The following is a 22124-nucleotide window of genomic DNA, read 5'->3' on the forward strand; positions in this document are numbered from 1 at the left end:
CTGGTAAAAAAAAACACGGAACACGATGGAAGTTATGAGTCTTATGACCAACCAGAAAATGGGAAATGCATGGATATTTTGTCTTTGTTTCCAGTGGTAATTGTTAAAGTCCATAAAAGATATTGTAAAAGTCCCACGTTATAAATCAATGGCAATATGATTAAGTTTTGGAAAAATCGCGATGAACTAATAGGTACCTTGACTTAAATGGATTTGGGAGTTTTAAGGCATACAGCAGGGGTCAATTCTCCATACAAACGCTCTCGACTATTTCCTCCCTGGTTTTTGAAGATAGAGCACTGATTTTTTTAACACAGATTATTATTATTTTTATCTGTGTCGGACCGTTTTGATTTTTTTGATATTCTTATTTTTAAAGAGCCCATCAAAAATTTCCAAAAACGGCCTTATTGATATGGCGCAAAAAAAGGTGTGTTATTCAAAATTGGTAACAATTAGCCAAAAAAACTAAATGGTCCGACACAGATAATTTCATTGTTATTCAGATTCTCAATTTTCATTACGATTAAGTTTTGAAGGTGGAAACAGTCCAGAGCGGAGCCTCGATTTTAAAGATTTTTTTCGCAATATCTTTTAACTGATTTGTTCGGAATGGACAATTTTTTTTTCAATAAATCTAGTTAATAACACTAGTATATTTAACTAAAAGTCCCAAATTGAAAGGGGCTCCTTTCCATTTTAGTATTTTCGCTCCTGTAGCGTCTTAATAAGTTTTGGGAATATCACGAGGAACTATATACATTTACTTAAACATATTAGAGAGTTTTAAACTGTATGAGCTTTTATCGCTTATCCAATGGATACCCAAATCCCTATACCCCAATCACTAGGGACAAATAAAAACGAGAGTGAAGGATGTCTCATCCACAACGATTAGTGATAAAATCTCCCCCGTAGCCCCAAGACCGCCAGGGTTTACTTTATCGCCCGAACCAATATAAAATATATCTCAGAATCTAAGGGTTTCCATACCGCCCACAGTGTGTCCAAATTATTCTCCCATTGGTCAAATTGGATTTCCTAGCTTAGCAGGCGGTAACAAATTACTGTTTAGGGTGACGGATATAAAAGTTATGCTAGTCACAAAGATAAAGTTCGCGAATTAATTATTAGGTTAAAAAGGTATTTCTTAAAACCGACAGATAAGGTTTATTAACCTTATCTGTCGGTTTTAAGAAATACCACACGCACGACCACACGTACCTAATAAATCCATCAAACTTTTAAAGAAAAATTACAGATTTTTTTTATTTATTTATGATAACAACGTCTGCTCAGTGCTCAGCGTTCGGAGAAGGACTTTGGTACCTAGAAAATGTGCCAAATTGTTCATATGCTCCATAGCGTATTGCAGTCGTCTCTATCTAACTCTTCCATATTAGCACGACAGCTACAGTTAAGTTTCATTGGCTGTATAGTCTACGGCGTGAACTCCCTACAAATAAACTTGTACTTCCACTCCGTTCATTTTAACCACCTCGCTAGCAACTTACTGTCACTTAGTAACATCTTATTGAGGACACTAAGTTCTAGCAGACGTTTCCGCCTAACTTGTACCAGCACAAACTTAACCATTCATTCGAATTGGCACTTGGCACACTGCAGAATATTAATGCGGCGTTGTCGGAATTAAACGGCTGGCTGTGAATGCAATGTTTTAACTTAATAAACACTTTAGTATAGTCAGGCGAGGCTAACTTAAAGGACGAATGTTATTCTCGTCCGCAGGAGTTATTACCTACCACAACCCCCTAGCTTGCTGGGCCTCATCGTTGGGCTTCACGTCTATAACAGACTATACAAGCAGTGTCAAGTGGGGCGAAGTTTTTCATGACTGTGTAAGTCAATACAGGAGCGACAAACACGACCACAACTCTGACAGGTGTAGTGTACCCGTGACGAACACGTATCGCGCTGATAACGCTTGGCGCACTTACTTGCGAGTGCCGCAAACCAAGTATTGTCGTGGATTTTATGTCCGTCGAACACCAGTTTGCGCCACTTGTCTAGGTGGTGCTAAAAATTACACGAAGCAAATTACATCAAGCGCGACTTCAAGTATGGACTCGCGCGCGACAAGGCAAGTCGTGCTAGAGGGGCTATGGTGACTGTGGACTTTGACACAAACATCAGTTTAGTTCGAATTACTATTTCGACCGATTTGATCGTTCCTCCTGGACGGTGTTTAGTATTTTTACCCACCAACATCATACAACTAGTTGTAGATACACATCAGTCCCTCTAGCACAACTTGCCTTGTCGCGCGCGAGTCCATACTTGAAGTCGCACTTGATGTATGGATGGACTCGCGCGCGACAAGACAAGTTGTGCTAAAGGGTCAGATATGAATGACTCAACAAATCCTGCTGAAGCCATAAATTAACAGAATCACATCACAATGATCCGTAATCCATCCGGCCCCACAACTCATTCGATTTTAACTTTCCTCCCCCAGACAAAAGGCTCAAAATGTTCACAGTAAAGTTACTCATCGTATAGTCGCCATCTGATATATCGGAGCGGGCAAACTGCTCACAAATATCGGAACACACACTGGCTCCGTAGCCGAATGGCATTTCTGCGACGCGCAACGCCACCGAAACGCCGCAGAAATGTAGTCTGGCTCTGTCGCGCTATACTCAAGAGCGATAGAGATAGATAGCTACGAAAGAAATATTTTATCGTGAGTTTTTGTGCATTCGGTACTAGAGGCGTGTTCCGATATTTCTGAGCACTTTGCCCGCTCCAATATTTCTGAAGGTGTCTGCAGCGCACAGCACAGCAGATGTCTGCAGCGTGCAGAGTTAATGGTGCATGCAGGACGTTGCACCGGCAATGCATGCTTTCTGCTCTCTGTAACCCTGTTCTGCATTGCATACTGTTCCGGGCTGTGTGTATGAATTAAATATTTGCTGAGATTTTTTAACCATATGCACAGTTGGCCGATCAGAAGATAGCAAGAAAGCTAAGATTTTTTCTTGCATGATTCATAGCGATTATTAATTGAAAAGTGGAAATACTACAGCAAACCTAAGAACTAAGTATATCAAGTTTTCATAAAACTTCAACAGCAGAATGTTTTTTTGCAGTCAAACTCATTAATTTGAGATTTTTGATGGTATGAGATGCCATATTATATTACGAAGCGGTTCGTTTGAATTTTATATATGATTAATATTATGTTTTTTTTTTATTTCGAATAAAAGCTTTTATTTTCTACAATTCTCAAGTTTGTCAACGAATTAAAAGAGTAGCTTTAATAGTATTCATTGAATCGTTAACTTTCGTTACTATCATTTGATGGAATATTGTACAAGTGGGCGATGTAGGAAAACACGAAATTCTATACCAATCAATTTTAGCAAACCAAGTTACGAAGCTGATGGAGTGGAAAATTGATGTCACAGATCTAATTTATAGCGAGCAACATATTGATGGCAATAAACGTGCGTGGCAGCCGTTCCTATATTTTATATAAATATTTACACTTCATAAAAAGTGGTTTCATTCAAATGTCATAGTAACGAATTAACCAAATATCAGGGGCGGCTCACTCCGCGAATCTATCGCCGCGCTACAAGTACCTACATGCCGGCGGCCGCAAGTTCGCGGCCCATTCAGTGGTGACGACCTTCGCGCGGCGCAATAGAATTCAATGTCGGGTGCTCGCGTGCGGTCCGTTTGTTAATGTACGTAAGAATTTAAAATGGCGGCATTTTGTGAACATCAAAGGAGTGAGCCTTCCGTACTTGTACTATTATATATTCTGTGCAAAAATTCAGGATGTCCGGAAGATTTTTTTACTGCACTTATCGCATATTTCAAAGTTGAGAAACTTTAGCCTTGCAGTATTCAGCGATAAGTATGTAGTATGATACTTACTCTTAAATATCACTCGTGCTGTCCAGGGATTCGTTGTCACTTTTCTATCAGCATGAATCACGAAATAAATACACATTAAATCACTTTGCGTTTCAAATATTCTAGAACAATGCTACCCCTGTCGAAGAATATTTGAGGAAAATATAAATTTACAATTAGTTCTTGTCATGTTCAGTCACTGACCTACTGCGGACCCTCGAATAACATCCCTAAGGCACAGTATAGTAAAGAGTACTATCGTACAGTATGGCCACTTCCGGTCCCCGCTGAAAGTGCCGCCCACCCGCTCTCGGTTACCTCACAGTTACCGCCTGTCAAAAACGCGAACAGTCGACCTGTCATACTCATACAAGCATAGTACGCGTTCACCTACACGAGCTTAGACTGTGTGCTAGGAACGCGCCTCTTTCATATAATTGATCGCCAGTGTCCGAGGTGTGTCTAAGGGGTCCGTCCACTAAGAAACCCTACTGTATATCTACAGAAACATTGAGAGGGTAAAGATAACACAGCGGACGACTTTGTTTAAACGGGCTTCTTAAAAGTTCCCCTCAATTTGGCAACTTTGTTGGCTGCCAAGCACCCTAACTTCTTGTTTACTTGCTGCGTCTCGGCGTCTAGTAAAAACTTGGCTCTCTTATCTCATCTAATAAGTGGGTAAACAATCTTGCATGGATTGAAGAATATACTGAATATCAACTATTTTGCATAAGGAATCATCATCATCCTCCTTGCGTTATCTCGGCATTTGCCACGGCTCATGGGAGCCTGGGGTCCGCTTTGACAACTAATCCCAAGATTTGGCGTAGGCACTAGTTTTTACGAAAGCGACTGCCATCTGACCTTCCAACCCGAAGGATAACTAGACCTTATTGGAATTAGTCCGGTTTCCTCACGATGTTTTCCTTCACTGAAAAGCGACTGGCAAAGTGGCAAATATCAAATGAGATTTCGCACATAAATACCGAAAAACTCATTGGTGCGAGCCGGGGTTTGAACCTGCGACCTCCAGAACGAAAATCGCACGTTACCGCTAGGTTACCAGCGCTTCTCATCTTACGCTATGGATTCAATTGTGATGTGGCCGATGGACTAGCAATCTGTCACTTCAACATCAAGATATTTAACCCCTTCAATGCTAATAGTGGCACTGAAACTTGAGCAGTTTCATGTGCTCTACCTACCCCTTTTGTCAATACAGCTATGAATTTATGTATAACTAGCTTTTGCCCGCGGCTTCGCTCGCGTCAGAAAGAGACAAAAAGAAGCCTATGTCACTCTCCATCCCTTCAACTATCTCCACTTAAAAATCAACACAATTCGTCGCTCCGTTTAGCCGTGAAGGACGGACAAACAAACAGACACACGCACTTTCCTATGTAATATTAGTATGGATGTATGTTTTATATTAACCGAAAGCATTTTTAGGGTTCCGTAGTCAACTAGGAACCCTTATAGTTTCGCCATGTCTGTCTGTCCGTCCGTCCGTCCGTCCGTCCGTCCGCGGATAATCTCAGTAACCGTTAGCACTAGAAAGCTGAAATTTGGTACCAATATGTATATCAATCGCGCCAACAAAGTGCAAAAATAAAAAATGGAAAAAAATGTTTTATTAGGGTACCCCCTACATGTAAAGTGGGGGCTGATATTTTTTTTCATTCCAACCCCAACGTGTGATATATTGTTGGATAGGTATTTAAAAATGAATAAGGGTTTGCTAAGATCGTTTTTTGATAATATTAATATTTTCGGAAATAATCGCTCCTAAAGGAAAAAAAAGTGCGTCCCCCCCCTCTAACTTTTGAACCATATGTTTAAAAAATATGAAAAAAATCACAAAAGTAGAACTTTATAAAGACTTTCTAGGAAAATTGTTTTGAACTTGATAGGTTCAGTAGTTTTTGAGAAAAATACGGAAAACTACGGAACCCTACACTGAGCGTGGCCCGACACGCTCTTGGCCGGTTTTTTTTAAATAGTACTTAAATTAGACGTGCATGAAATATGATGGAAGTTTTGAACATATCGTCACTACTTTTAAAAAATCTCGTATCTCACGCTGTTCCTCAAAGTTAAAACGCAGTAAGTCTATATTATGCATTCCGTACATACTTACTACAATTTTCTTTTCATTGACAGACGAAGATACAAGTTTTTTTAAAAGTAGTGACGATATGCAATAATTTTGATATCATATGATTGCCATAACACTTATAAACAAACAATATGTACCTTTCGTAATATGCAGTTTCCTGTTACGAGTAATTATGAGTTTAGCAAGTAGGTATTTTATTTCCATATATTATTTCCTTGGGCGTTATAAATGTGTCATTCATATTGAGCATGACTTGTACTATTTAACTGTTATTGTGCTGTTATTATTTCCATTACTGTGACGTGATATGTTTTTTTATTATTATTTGTATACCTGTATTAACCATGAATCAAAGATTGCTTAATAGGTTTCAAAATATTATACATAGCCTATTATTTATTAAATTATTATTGAATTCTAATTGTACATAATGACATTGTTTTAATATTTAATTGGTATATTTTAATTGTATTTAAGTTTGATATTGTTAATTAATTATTGATGTATCATTTGTAACTAAGTAATATATAATGCCAATTAGCACGTAAGGTTAATCTGTCAGCACAGAATATATAATAGTACAAGTACAGAACGCTCACTCCTTTGATGTTCACAAAATGCCGCCATTCTAAATTCTTACCTACATTAACAAACGGACCGCACGCGAGCAGCCAACATTGAATTTTATTGCGCCGCGCGAAGGTCGTCGCCAATGAATGGGCCGCGAACTCGCGGCCGCTGACATGCACTTGTAGCGCGGCGATAGAATCGCGGAGTGAGCCGCCCCTGCTGTCAGTGCCGATTGATTGGAATAAATAAATATGAAAGATAAATATTTTACATGTACTGTACTGTGTATGTACAGTAAGCTGCAAAAGTGCAAGGCGAATTAATCAATGAATTTATTCATCATTTCTCCATTCAATTTCCTTATATGGACCTTTATTTTGAAAACTTCATATACTTACTAGGTACTATATTTTTACGAAAATGTATTTATTTCTTTTTGAAAATGAAAGTTTTACTGTATCACGAGTTTCTCCAGACCTAATTACTCATTACTCTTAGAAACAATCCTCATCATCCTCTACAAGTATTTTAAGTCATACGTCGGGTCCCAGGTGGTACTAATAAAAACGGAGAGGTCATGTTGGCCACTTTGCTAAGCTCCGCTTTAAGAGCCCTCAGTCGAGGCACGTTTGCACACTACTCGAGACTCTTGAGAATGCTGGCAGGGCTACAGGCTAGTATGACGTGTTATAAGTACGAGTAGATACCATTATATAACAGGGTAAATGAAAATCAGGTAGCTACGTTTATTGTTTAGGTACAGTCAGCTGCATACAAATGCCCCTTGCATACAAATTTGTATGCAAGGGGGTCTACTTTTCTCTGCAGCTGACTGTACATGTGAAAGAGTATTTAGTACATGATGACTGCTGAGACTCTTCTCGTATTATAAGTTTTTGACGTCTTAAGATACTTTATTCGATATCGTTAAACGTTACGATATGGACCTTCGTTATATGGGGAAAGGGAAGAGCGCCCCTAAACCAACTAGAATCGAAAAGTACATTTTTCCTGTCTTCCGGCAGGAAAGTGTCAAATCTCAGGCCGCTACGCTAAACGAAGTTATTGCTACCCGGCTCCGTCGAACAGAAAAATAGTATTACAGATACACACCTTGGACAGTAAATAAGAAAGCCTCAGATCAGCTTCGGCCGATAATTACATGTGATTTGAGACATTTCTTGCTTTACTGGCGTGACCGTGACGTTTACGCTCTAGAGCAGAGCTCTCCAAAGCCCGGCCCGCGTGGCGTCCCAATCCGGCCCGCGAACACCCAACGCGAAATCGTACAGTGCAGCCCGAGAAGCGAGCCGGACAGTATAACTTAAACGTTTACATTTTAAATCAGCTTTTCTGACTCTACCTTTATACACCGTGTTTCACTTAACACTAAAAACCTGAAAACAGTTTGTTCAGAATCGAGAGTAGAATCGATTGAGCAATATCTTGATGGGGGTAATATTTTTATTTAAATTAGTATTATTAGTTATTTTTTACGTGCCCATTCTATTGTACTCGTAATACAACATTGTGTATATCGCATTGCTAGAGGTTGTTTACCTTTTTTCAGTATTTAGGGGTATTAATACTGGCCGGTTACTTGGACGATTATTTTTTCCGCTACTAGTTTGACGTTGTTTGTCAGTTTAATCTTAATGTTTATCATAAGTCATAACAAATTGAACTCGTACCTAATTACAACCTTGTCATTTTGAATATTGAGTTTATTTGCTTACTGCGATTACCTGTCCAATTTGAAGTTTACTGTGACAAAGCTTTAAAGTGTTTTACAGTGACATCTTAGCTGTCTATTGGTAAACCTTATGTCGTTGCAGTAACGTACACAAATAAATAGTCTTATGGTTTATGATGGTAGTTAGCAATTATTTTATTGAGTGTAGAGCTAAAAGTCAAGTAAAGCTGTGCAGAAAATTAAAAATTCAATTTAAAAAAAAGTAACGATCAGATTAAAAGATGAATACTCTAGATGAGTTTAAAAAAATAAAAATCAGTTGGGGTGTCTGAGGTTTTGAGTGATACCGGAAACACCGTGTAGTACTCCATTTTGTTTGTTACTATAAGCCCCAGGAAGAAACCCCCCCGTTGCCCTTAGCAGTCAATGTAATCGTAAGAAAAAATTTCGGGCTCGCTTTGCTCGCGATTTCTTGCTCTGTAGGTACAAGTACAAGGCGCGCGCCGAGCCCCGGGCGCTCAATCTCGCTATACCCTGATCTAGTATGTACACGCAAACAACAAATTCACTTACAAATGTAAATCAGAGAAAGGACCCTCGAAACACCCCGTTGGCCCTCGCAGTATTTGTGGCGACATAATGGCCCTCAGTGAAAAACTTTGGAGACCCCTGCTCTAGAGTAACCTATTCTAAAAGTTCAAAATCTCACGGTAGCGGCTCTGATAATCATAAGTATGTATACGAATGTCTAGCCAGAGTAACTAGATAACTTTAACATTAATCACTAGCTATACCGTCACAACAGCAGTAATTAAACGCGAGATGCCAGCGAGGAATTACAACAATGCACAACTCTTCCTTCTGATCAGAGACGCGCTAACAAAAGACTGACAATCTGTGTGAACTTGCCTTAACCATTCTAGAGGTAGTAGTAGGAGTAGTAGATAGTCACTGTATTTGTGATAAACATCATGTACATCAGCACTTCATCTGTTTAATACTTTGACGTGATCTATTTTATACTCGTATCATAACGTCGTTGATAATCTTTTACGAGTTTCACAACTCTAAGTAGTCACACTACTATTCCAGCTCGGGACACTTGGAGGCCTTGGTCACTTTTTCTTTGTATATGACATTTATTTCATGTATATGAGTTTCACAACATTCAAATAAGACCTTTATTTAGAAGCCTATTAGAGTGTCTCGCCGCTGAACAAATGCCCCTTGATTTCCTGGACTAAAGATTATTTTTGTTACTTTATTAATCCCTATATTCGCCGCTGGAATTGAGAAATAAATTTTAATTAAACTAATTATTAAATGGCTTTTCCACAACATTAAATGATATTATTAACAGAAAGTTAATGTTTGAGATTGAAAACGTTTTCCTTCTAACTTTTTATATTATGCATAGATGAACACTTGTTTACCTGTATATGACGATTGACCTTCAACTTTCTAAGAACCGGTGTTAATCATTCACAACTTGGGTACGATTCGCCGGAAAACGTTTTCCGTCCCGGACCGGGCCAAGGCCGGGCGTTCCGGAACCTTGATTATCGGATCTTACCCACGCGAATTAGTAACACCTGGGGACCAATTTTTGAAATTCGAGTACACGATTTCGCCATTCGAAACTCTGTGGAAAACGGCGAAACGCTATTTTTAAAACCAAGCAGAAGAAATTTGGAATCTGGTGTTATTGACCACTCTTCTTCAATCCTAATTAGTACAATTTATTATAAACGGCTAGCAGTGGAGATATTATTAAAAGAAATTCATGAAATCGAGTGGTCGACGTTCAAAAATCGGTCTCCTTACGCGACTTCATAGATGCTAGCCTTTCTATTATTTGCGAAATAAATCTGTTTATTTAGTATACACTCATAAAAACATAAACTCACGCCTGTATTCTCAAATTGGTTAGGCGGTGCTCTCTACATGAATCCGGTCAAGCTTCAATGCCACTCTTGGAAATTAAGGGGTTGAAAGAAAACGGACAGATTGCCAGCCCATCGTCCACACAACAATGGAACTCATATCCCACAGTCGACTTCTACGACACCTAGGGGAGGAAAGGGGCTGGTGAAATTCTTAATCTATCGTCGCTTAGGTTGTTTAAAATATAGATTTTTTGAATCCCTGCAGATTCAGACTTCCAATTGAGACTAGTCCAGGCGTTCTGCAACCTTGACTCTAAATATTAGTTAACTTATATTGACTTTCAACTACTTGCAAAACTAATCTACCAGTTTTAACGAGATTGAGGCTAAGTAACAAACTAGGCTGGTGGTGTATATTGTTACTGATCAATTGCATCAACCACATTTGACAGACACATCATGCGCGGATCCAGGGGGGGGGTCATGGGGGTCATGACCCCCCTGGAGCCTAGGTTGGCCATACAAATAGACCACGTGACCCCCCTTCTGGGGCCTGGGCCTTTACCACGTGACCCCCCTGGGCACGAAGCTGGATCCGCGCTTGAGACACATCATCGTCACGCAGCAGACTTAAATGGAACTTCCCATACAATAAAATTTAACAAACGCTTTAACGGTGACAGACGGTTTGATGCAACCGGCCCTAAGAGTGCAATATTTTTGTTTCCCGATAAGATATTTTTCAATGTAAAATGGTTCCCGTTAAGACTAGAATCGGGCCAAGGCCGGGCGTTCTACAACCTTGACTATTGGATCTCTACACCCACGCAAACATTACTAAACACCTTACACGAGGCTCTCCAGATGTTAAACTTTCAACCGCTTGCGTAGGTTAAATTTATACGCCGTTTACCTGTTAACTCGACAGAATCTCGGATTATTCTGATAGTAGATATTGCAGTGGCCTGTTTCACAATAGTGACATTTGTCGCCCGATAGTGACATTTCGCCATTCAGTGCCTATTCAACAAGGAAATATTGACGCTGTGTAACAATGTTTACTCATCAACCCAGAAATAAGCACAGAATTTTCAGTGTCAATGTCACTGGTGAAATAGCCCACTGGTATAATTTGTAACACTTGTTTATCAACACGCAGGCATTTCATATGCATTTACTCACCTTTATTTGAATGGGATTACAATCCTTTCATAGTTTTATATTAACTATGCGATTGTCATTTAAAAATGGCGGTATATCATCCCTATTATCTTCGACAATAAACATCAATAATGTGCACATTTACATCTAAACATTCTAAATACATGATACAACTGTATCCTGTCATAATATGTTAAACACCTTGTATGGTTAAAGAATTGCTCTATTAATCGCCTCTGCCGTATAAATTAACTGTGTTAGCATCGCTATAAAACCACGTAGCATTGTAAAGTGTAATTAAGATTACAGTACTTCAAGCACGCATGATCGACCGACGTCCATTAGCTTCTGCCAGAGACCAGCTATTTATAAAGACTGGTACAAGACACAGTTTCTATACTTAACCCATAAAATGCACTAACGAAGGAATCGCATCTATCAGCTTTGGACCGAATTTTATGTAAAGAATTGTGTTCAAAGTTACAGTATACTGTTCAGTATACTTTTATTACCGAGAACCGTGTTGGCTGAACTAGAAGAAAAAGAAACCGAATATGTATGTGGGTACCTAAATATCAGTCAAATGTATTTTTCCCACAAAAGAAATTGCGTTCATACGTAAGAACACTTTTTATTTTGTAAGACACTTACCCCTGCGTACCGCTATGTATACATAGTTGACGATATGATTTTATTTATTTTGAGATGCCACAGCTATCGAAACAAAATAGCGTCAATGAATAAAATACGGAAACCCACAGAATCACACTGTTATGTACAACTTTTACTTAAAATTCAAAGTGTCAATGCTCTGACACATATCAGCAACAAACTCATAATCGAATGAAATATACCAAAGAGTTACGCAGAGATCAAAGCTTCATAAAATAAACAACTATGACCCCGATACAGCTTGGATTCGGCAGATTATGAGTGTGTATTATTAAGACTGACAGTCCTTATTACTAGCACGTCGCTGCTTCTATCAAATTAACACTAGTTATAGTTAATTTACTTGTTATAATTGAGTGAATTACGCGTGTTCGGCGCACTGGTTTCATTTGTCTCATTGAACCCTAAAGCTCATAAAAAATATGGGTTGTCTTTTATGACGTCTATAAAACGGCCGGATTGAAAAAGTTGCTGTTTCCAGTACCGTTGGGGCTACAGATGTTTATAGGATAACGACGGAATATATGGAGCCCGTGGGACTACATATTTTGGATTGCAATCGTTAATTTCCTTAGTTTTCAGGCTAAATGTTTAATAAATTAATATGAACAAGTTGAACAACTAAACGACTTAGTAACGTGAGAATGACCTGCGATGTTTAGGTTAGATAACGCAAAGAATTTGTCTAGACTACTACTTTTTAGACGCCACGGCCTAAATTTAAAGTCATACTTAGACTCATATATTATGTGTATTATTTTAAATGCGTGAAAACTCATATACTTAACAAAGACTCAAATTCTAAGCAATCCTACACCAACAAGGCAAAAAATAAAGGCTAGCTTGAAGTAAATATCATAGACATTATTTTTAACTGTGGTTAATCTCATGTCGAGAAATGCCAGTGAATGCATTGTAACTATGACGTATGTATGTATGTGCTGATATGTCTGTACTCTGTATGTTTGGAAAAAGAACAGATGGAATGTATGGGCCCTATACATTCCGTGACTTCTCTTTCCGCACAGACTGTACAAGTTTACTTTGACGATGATCTCTTTTGTAAATATTTACCTATACTTTTCATATTCTCATTACTAAATACACTTCAAAATCGGCTTTCCCGTAATTATACAAAAGTGTGAATCACGTGGGTAAGCGGTCCTGGCCCCGCCCCGTAGCCGAATGGCATTTCTACGATGCGAAACGCCGCAGAAATGTAGTCTGGCTCTGTCGCGCCAATACGCAAGAGCGATAGAGATAGATAGCTACGAAATAAATATTATCGTGAGCGTTTGTGCATTCGGCACATTGCGATGTTTAGGTTAGATAACGCTTATAGCTCCATCAAAAAAAATTGCCTGGACTATTATTTATAGACGCGGGTTAAATTTTGCAGAGTCATCGAATAATATTGGTGATACTGTAGGCTCATATATTATGTAAACTGCGTTTTAAAGACAAATTTTATGCAACACTACACCAACTGCCAGAACGCTTAGTTAAAACCTACCTGTATTTTTCTTATAATTTTTATTAAATATGCTTCCAATTCGGCTTCCCCGTAATTATAACTGTGAGTCAAGTGGCCAAGCTTTCCTGTCCTGATCTGCCATGATTAGATTGGAATACGTGCTCCGCGGTGGCATGGCCTATTTATAGGGTGCTCAGTAAAAATGTACTTTGCGAAGTACTACCATAAAAGGAGACCCTGGTGTATAAATAAATGTGATTTGGCTTATGGGTGAAGACAATATTTACTGTATTCTTGTGTTTGTATTTTTTTTAATCGGGAATGCCCGATCACTATAAAATAATGACTTATTTGATAAACACTATATGTAGATAGTAAGATTGCGCCCAGTGCCAAAGTGCCTTAAATTACAAGTAGACTAGGATAATAGTGCTACAAAGGAAAAACATAATGTGCAAATGGTAACATTATGGAAAGCAGAAAATATTGTAGGTGCAGGTGGTTTGAAAGATTGTAGAAATACGAAAATTCATTCGCGTTAATAATAACTTTGCCTTTAATTTCACCTAAAACCATTTACTCACATACCATTATCGTTATTAAATTATTAAAATGTGCCCGCGACTTGTGTAAACTCAGCCAACGCTCCGCAGAATAAATCAATTTTATTTCGCTCTCCAAAGAAATTGATATTACGAACGAATCTTCCAGAAAGTCTGAACAACGCTTATGTTTCCCGATGTGCTTATGCTTCCCCGTAATTATAACTGTGAGTCAAGTGGCCAAGCTTTCCTGTCCTGATCTGCCATGATTAGATTGGAATACGTGCTCCGCGGTGGCATGGCCTATTTATAGGGTGCTCAGTAAAAATGTACTTTGCGAAGTACTACCATAAAAGGAGACCCTGGTGTATAAATAAATGTGATTTGGCTTATGGGTGAAGACAATATTTACTGTATTCTTGTGTTTGTATTTTTTTTAATCGGGAATGCCCGATCACTATAAAATAATGACTTATTTGATAAACACTATATGTAGATAGTAAGATTGCGCCCAGTGCCAAAGTGCCTTAAATTACAAGTAGACTAGGATAATAGTGCTACAAAGGAAAAACATAATGTGCAAATGGTAACATTATGGAAAGCAGAAAATATTGTAGGTGCAGGTGGTTTGAAAGATTGTAGAAATACGAAAATTCATTCGCGTTAATAATAACTTTGCCTTTAATTTCACCTAAAACCATTTACTCACATACCATTATCGTTATTAAATTATTAAAATGTGCCCGCGACTTGTGTAAACTCAGCCAACGCTCCGCAGAATAAATCAATTTTATTTCGCTCTCCAAAGAAATTGATATTACGAACGAATCTTCCAGAAAGTCTGAACAACGCTTATGTTTCCCGATGTTACAGCCTTTTCCACAATTTCTCCCGAAAAGCCTTACAATATCAGTTTAGCGTGACTCATGGTCCGATTATTTCGATATGAATTCATTTTCATAATTTTGTCAAACTGTCAAAACAACGGAAAACGTTATTCATTATGTTGCCTATTTCGGAAGTATCATAGCCACGTGGTAAATATAACCATTATATTTGAAAGGTTATATTTATATTAGAACCAGTATTTACTTATGCCTTTATTGAATGTGATAGGTCCTCGCCTAATTAATCGTTATGAAAGGGAAACCGTGTCAAGGGTGTGTTGTTTTGAACCTGGGGCACATAGTAACAATTTAGCTGGACTTGGAAGAAAGTTTTGGCATGGCGCTGTTGTTAACCCAAATGGAAAGCAAAGAAACTGAACTGATTCATTTCGGTACTGAACAATTTAATTGCAAAAATGTTTTGGGTAAATTATTTTAATCTCATCTGCAAAACATTTTTCAGATATATCAGATTAGATTTGAAAGAAAGTTTTTATAATTATTAATTCTAAAACGAATATTCTTATCGAACTCACATCAGGACATTCATAATAAATAGGGTAGATTTAAATAGAGCAAACTTTGCATTGTTAAGAACCATCCTAAATACTCCAACTTTCATTAGATCGTTTATTGGGCACATCAATTGGAAAAAAATACTACTTATATACATCATAATTCACAAGCCATCAATAAGCTGTTAAAGCTAACAACAACAGAGTTTACTTACACGGGTTATTTACTCCAAAAACCCCGAACAAGCAATAATTTCCCCCCCATCGCGATATAAATTCCCGATAAAGGATATCGCCGTTTGACCCATTACGGGCAGGAACAATCGGCATAATTGCTTACATTCGATTCGCGACTACCGAGTTAACCGACCCGAGGATGCGAATCCTTATTCGGTGAGAACAATTGGAGAAATCAATGATTCATTCCTACCATTTGTAGTTAATATTTTTTATCAGACTTCGAAAGAGGATTTATGACAAAGTTCGGACCCGTGTGGTGACGGGGTTAGGAATTTCACCACCCCCTTTCTTCGTGTCGTAGAAGCCTGTGGGATATGGGTTAATTTGTGGCGTAGGCGAGAGGCTGGCAACCTGTCACTGCAATGTCACAATTTGGATTTCTTTCAACCCCTTTTTGCCAAGAGTGGCATTGAAACTTAAGTAGTTCATGTGCTCTGCCTACCCCTTTATGGGAAACAGGCGTGATTATATGTATATATGTATCGGGTCTGTTATTAACACAGAGGAATGAGGAGGACAAGGTATTTGAGATGGCAACAGTTTTTGTAAGATTTCTTTTTTAGCCTAAATGTTCTACCTCTGTCTTATGTCGGTTAATTATAGTAAATTTCGTTTCATCCATACGGCATAAAGAATAACATTTAACTCACAAAAGTTTTCTCAATATCAGTAGACATATATTGACCGGGATATAGACCGTGATTACCTTTTTGATTTTTGTCGAGCTCCCGCGTTTTTGTCTAATGTAAATAACCGTGAATCATTCAAAACTCAATATCAGTAGCTTCGTGCGATCGAACATATTCATATATTCATTAATTTTTTGCGTTCATGTTCATAATATTATACACAGTACACTGAAATCGCGTATCTCTCAATATACAAAACATGACATACTATCAAAAATATAACGCTATTCGTATTCTTGAAACAACCGAACCATTTAAAAGCTCAAAATTTTCATAATCTGCATTAGGCATAAGAAATATTGCCTGTATTGACAAGCCTTCTCATACTAATGATTCTCGTTTTTCCATTCCAAATATTCCTATTTCATGTTCTCATCGCCCAGAATCAGGATGTGTTCGGCCCAAGCGACTGAATAACAATTGCTTCCTGACATTGTTGAAAAACGTGCCCCAAGTTTTCACCAAACAGCTTCTATGTATAGCAAAAAGACTGTTCCATGTTATGACTAGATAATTAAACATTACACAATGATGCGAATTAATGATACGTGAACGATAATTAAGTATAAGTAGTTATAGTTATAGTAGTTAATTGTGTAAGTAAATAGAGCTTGCTCGCATTTTTGAAACATTACAATTGTTATTCGGTATCATTATATCATTACACTTTTCATGTAATTATACACAGTGTGTTTTTATTAGTGGTGAACAGACTTCTTGGAGATCCCGAAAATTTCCGAAGCAGCATTTTTTATAAAACACATAAATACACATTGCTTTTTGTATAAAAGGAATAAAAATCTTAATATTGTAACACGATATGAGGAAATAAATAGTAGGCACGTGGTTTTATAAAACGTTGGCAACGCGCATAAATGACACCGTTGAAGCTTCAAGCATCGATGATTATAGGTTGTCTGCAAGAGATCGCTTTTTAGCGATAAGACCGCCTGTTGTTAACTAGCGTTATGCTTCCACTAAACGTACTTTGTAGTTTTACATATAAAATATTTATGGTGCAATAAAGAACATTAAATTTACTTACATATTACCTACTTAAGTTGTATACCGGTTGTAGAATGTCATGATATTTAATGATTAACAATGTCATCAACGTGCCATTAAAAAAATGGTCGCATAATGGTTGAGTAAAAGCTTCCAAAAGTTCCAGTAATGTTAGCAAAGTGGCGTCAATGCCGATAGCAATATTTCTTTATTAGCTTGTATTCGCCGGGGATGGCTGGGGTGGGATTCTATTATATCTCACGTAATAGCCTGCCGAACGAACTTCTCTTAGCGTAAGTTGTGTGCGATGATTCTCAGAGACGTGTTTAGTAGTAAAGTAATAAAAATCAGAAATAGTTAATCGATTGATAAACAATTTGTAAACAACCAAAAACGTAAATTTGGAATGACAATAGAGAGGTAATAAATGCATACTACCAATACTTCCGTATGACTGAAATTTCAAAGCCGTACGAATACGTATCTCCATTTAAAAGTCACTCGTTTTACTGTGTCTTCGAACAACTTAGATTTAGTATACGACTATTAAGGCACACCTCGAACACTGGTGATCAATTAGAATAAGAAAGAGGCGCGTTCCTAGCACATTCTAAGCTTGCGTAGGTGAACGCGTACCATGCTTGTATGAGTGAGATATGTCATATGACAGGTCGACTGATCGCGTTTTTGACAGGCGGTAACTGTAAGGTAACCGAGAGGGGGTGGGCGGCACTTTCAACGGGGAGCGGGAGTGGCCATACCGTACGATAGTACTCTTTATTATACTGTGATTAAGGACAGGATTTAGATTTACTTCTAAAAAATTGTAAACCTACCTATCACAAAGTATGTACAAAAACATGAGTCCCCACAGTCCAAAAAGTACAAAAACACCCTCAGCTGAAAAGTTTGAAAAAAGTTTCGTCCATATTGCGGACAGAATTGTAAAGCACACATATCTTTTCTAATGTTAATGTTACATATTTTCTATAATATTATGAAATAACTCGCTTTTGCCCGTGGCTTCGGTCACGTTAGATTCGAAAATTACGGAATGCTCCATACAAACTTCCACCCCCCATTTTAGGGAAGTGGGGGTTATAAATAGACAAAAAGTAGCCTATGTCACTCTCCATCCCTTCAACTATCTCCACCTAAAAATCACGTCAGTTGATCTCTCCGTTTTGCCGTGAAAGACGGACAAACAAACAGACACGCACACTTTCCCATTTATAATTTTAGTACGTGTGGATATTGTGATATAGGTTATCAAGTAAGTATATCCGAACTTTTAATTACTCTCCTGTATTAAAGTTGAAACTCGGTCAAAATTTCATATTCAATTCACATAATGTAAAAGAAGCCTAATTAATTCACAAACTTCAGCTTTCTTCCAAGGATTGTATTCTGTGCTTTTTGTAGGTTATATTTCGTACCCTTGACATGTACTCAAAGAATTGAGGTCAATGCATAAGTGTCCTGGGTCAGACAGTACTTGACGCCCACTCAATGCGAAACAGCGACCTCTATTGGTGATGTTTCTGTTTCATATATTGCAAAATATATGTCCACTGTCTCTTGCACAAAATGTCTGAAAATATTTATAGAAAATATTTGTATTATTTATATACGAACTAATCGTAACCGCTGTAATCGTGAATTTACGATTATTAAATAGGTAACAATAGAGATTTTAGAACAACTGATAAGTTTTCGAATGAAAAATTTGAGCAATTTTACAAGTAACTAATTAAAATTTATCCCCATTAAACCATAAACGCACCCAGCGCATAACAGCAAAAGCTTAATAAAAGGTAGGAACCGCAATAATCACTGTTAATCCTTGCCTTTTAGGCAGCTTAAAATACATCTATCCGAACTGCATATAACACAAAAATTCTGAAATGAAAATACGAAACACAAGACAAAACGAAAGCTACGTAAAAGCGGATTAGCCTGTGCTGTGATGAAAGTTCTATGCGGACTTTTTGAGGCAAATCGGAATCCCACGTAGGAGGTAACGAGTTGACCCAATACGGGAATGTAGGCCGTTTTCTGATGCGGTTTTTGCAGTTCTTTGGTCCAGATGATCCAGATTTTTTTGCGGTTTTATTTCCTATCAGGTTTGCAAGACGAATTTAAATTATCTGGAAAGATCCGCAGATCTTTATCCGGATATTTTCATACTTTTGATCCGGATTTCAAACCCTATTCCTAACCAATTTAAGTGCTGAGAATAGTGAGAATCTACAAAAGCTCATGCCAAGACTTACAATCAAGGGCTTGACGGGAGCCTGTAGCCACGACTTTTATCCAGCGGTTTGTACCTGAAAAGTCATTATAGACGATAGGTGCTGGACGTATAGACGAACCGCTTGCTTAGATGCGGCCAGAAAACGTTAGGAAGTCAGGGAAGTCTACTAGTCTTTACGAAGTCCTAATCTAAATTATTCCTTGTCCTCAGGTAGTGCCACGGTTATTAGGCTCACTAGTCGGCGGTGCCATGAGCCCGACGCAGCATCTAGAACAGCAACAGGCCCTCGTCAAGCAGTTCGCTGAAATACTGGAGTTCGTGCTCAAATTCGACGAATACAAGGTGAGTTCAATCAAAATAAATATGCTTAGAGTGCTCTCTTTTAGTTGGACAACCTCGAAAAGCGCATTAAGGTTGGAATGATCGACGAAGTAGGGGGTAGTTACGGGAATAGACCGACGGAGTAGGTGTATATCCACCAAGTCCACCAACTCGCTGGATGGAGTTGTAAAACTGGAAGATCTAAACAGGCGCCTATTATTAGGAAGGTTTTCGGTATTCGTGCAGAGCCTTGATGCACAAAATAACGATGTCATGTGATTGCGACCGTCCGGCCGCTCGCTCCTCTCTCAGTCCTTCATCATATCAGCCTTTTCAACTTGTAACAGTTTAACCCCACTTATTTATCTAACATGTCACTCCGCTGGGAACAAGAGGCCTCGACATCTGTCCTCTCTCTTACTATTAAATCAGCCACAAATGTAGGAAAACTCTCTGCCACATCAGGTGTTCCTCTGATGTTCACATTCATCATTCAATTTAAGAGCGGGGCTCTTGTCGGTGCAGCTTGATGAAGTTGTCTCCACTTTGGTCGATCCGAAGCCAGCCTTTTAGTGTCCTGGTACGACACGGCCCTTACATACATGGCCCTTACGTTCCTTTACATGGCTCATATAACTCATTCTTGGCCTTCCCCTTCCTCTCCTTCCATTTAATTTCCCTTCTATTATGTTTCTCATGAAATGGTCGTGTCGTAGCAGGTGGCCTATCATCTTTCCTCTCCTATTTTTAATAATATTCAATAAGGTCCTCCTTTCCTTTACTCTATTTAGGACTGCTTCATTGGTTACTCTTTCTGTCCATTTGATCCCTTCCATCCTTCGCCAACACCACATCTCAAAGGCTTGCAGGTATTCTTCATCTCTCTTTCTTAGCGTCCATGTCTCGCTTCGCTGATGTTCACAACCAACAGTAATCGCTTAACATCAGGTGATACGTCTGCACTTTTACCTCCTGTACCATTGCGAGTCATAACTAGCACAAGATAGAACAGGCTCGGATTAAAACAAAGCTATCTAGAGACAGACTGGTCTGAATCCCCATTGTGTTGGCACTTCGCACTCGGCTGAGCTGAGTGCTGAGTCGACTGGCCTTATGAAATCTTATACTTAGGTAAATCTAGTCTAGGTTGTATAAGATATGGACAGGGGCTAAAAATGAAATTTGATAGCTAATAATAGTAATAATCATTAGACCTCATGGTTTTATGAACAGGACACATTTTAGATTTAAGTTAACTACGAGTATGTTTTATAAAACAAACTAGCATTCGCCCGCGGCTTCGCTCGCGTGAAATTCGAAAATTGCGGAATTCAACATACAAACTTCCACCCCCCATTTTAGGAAATTGGGGGGTTAGAAATAGACAAAGAGTAGCCTATGTCACTCTCCATCCTTTCAACTATCTCCATTTAAAAAATCACGTCAATTCGTCGCTCTTTTTTGCCGTGACGTGAAAGACGGACAAACAAACAGACACACACTTTCCCATTTATAATATGAGTATGGATAGACGTAGGTCTTCTAATTTTAACTCTAATGCAAATCGTTTGAACCGCCAAAACAATCTGTATACCAAGTTGTCAAACATGTCGCAAAGACTCATACGACCATACCGGTTAAAATACCTGGAGTCTGGCTGGACACATGAGTACCAAAACTATGAAAGCATTTTTGCCCAATCTAAAACGAAGACCTTCGCTATTGCAATGCAAACCAAACAAAGTAATAAAATACTTTATTTAACGTGCATTGCGACCCTACCTTGTTTACGCTGCGTAAATTACATACATCCTATACCACGTTGCCGATATCAAATGACATAATGACACATCAATAAAAAGAGGGAGTTATCGCGCTGTCAAAGTTACGCATGTTGACAAGCCATTCGAGAAACGATAGAGGAACTGACGTCTAGGGCGTGTATTTGAAGAAATTGCCATGTTATGGTTATACACGAATAGACCATATTATCATTTACGATTATTACGCGCAGATTTGTCAAATCTAATCACAGATCACACGTCTTCATGAATTAGAAAAACTATTTAATAAAAAACCGGCCAAGAGCGTGTCGGGCCACGCTCAGTGTAGGGTTCCGTAGTTTTCCGTATTTTTCTCAAAAACTACTAAACCTATCAAGTTCAAAACAATTTTCCTAGAAAGTCTTTATAAAGTTCTACTTTTGTGATTTTTTTC

At 38.3% G+C, this 22124-nt stretch overlaps 1 protein-coding gene across 1 annotated transcript in view; it reads left to right on the forward strand.

The window, feature by feature from the left end:
- The window catches only part of LOC125231859 (CYFIP-related Rac1 interactor B), a 55017-nt gene that overhangs the window by 16851 nt on the left and 16042 nt on the right, over positions 1-22124 (forward strand). Inside the window, exon 2 of the mRNA XM_048137440.1 lies at positions 19797-19928. Coding sequence (XP_047993397.1) covers positions 19797-19928 — 132 coding nt within the window. The remainder of the gene's footprint in view (positions 1-19796; positions 19929-22124) is intronic.

Source organism: Leguminivora glycinivorella, chromosome 12 (assembly GCF_023078275.1).
Source record: "Leguminivora glycinivorella isolate SPB_JAAS2020 chromosome 12, LegGlyc_1.1, whole genome shotgun sequence".
In the NCBI taxonomy this organism is placed as follows: Eukaryota; Metazoa; Arthropoda; class Insecta; order Lepidoptera; family Tortricidae; genus Leguminivora; species Leguminivora glycinivorella.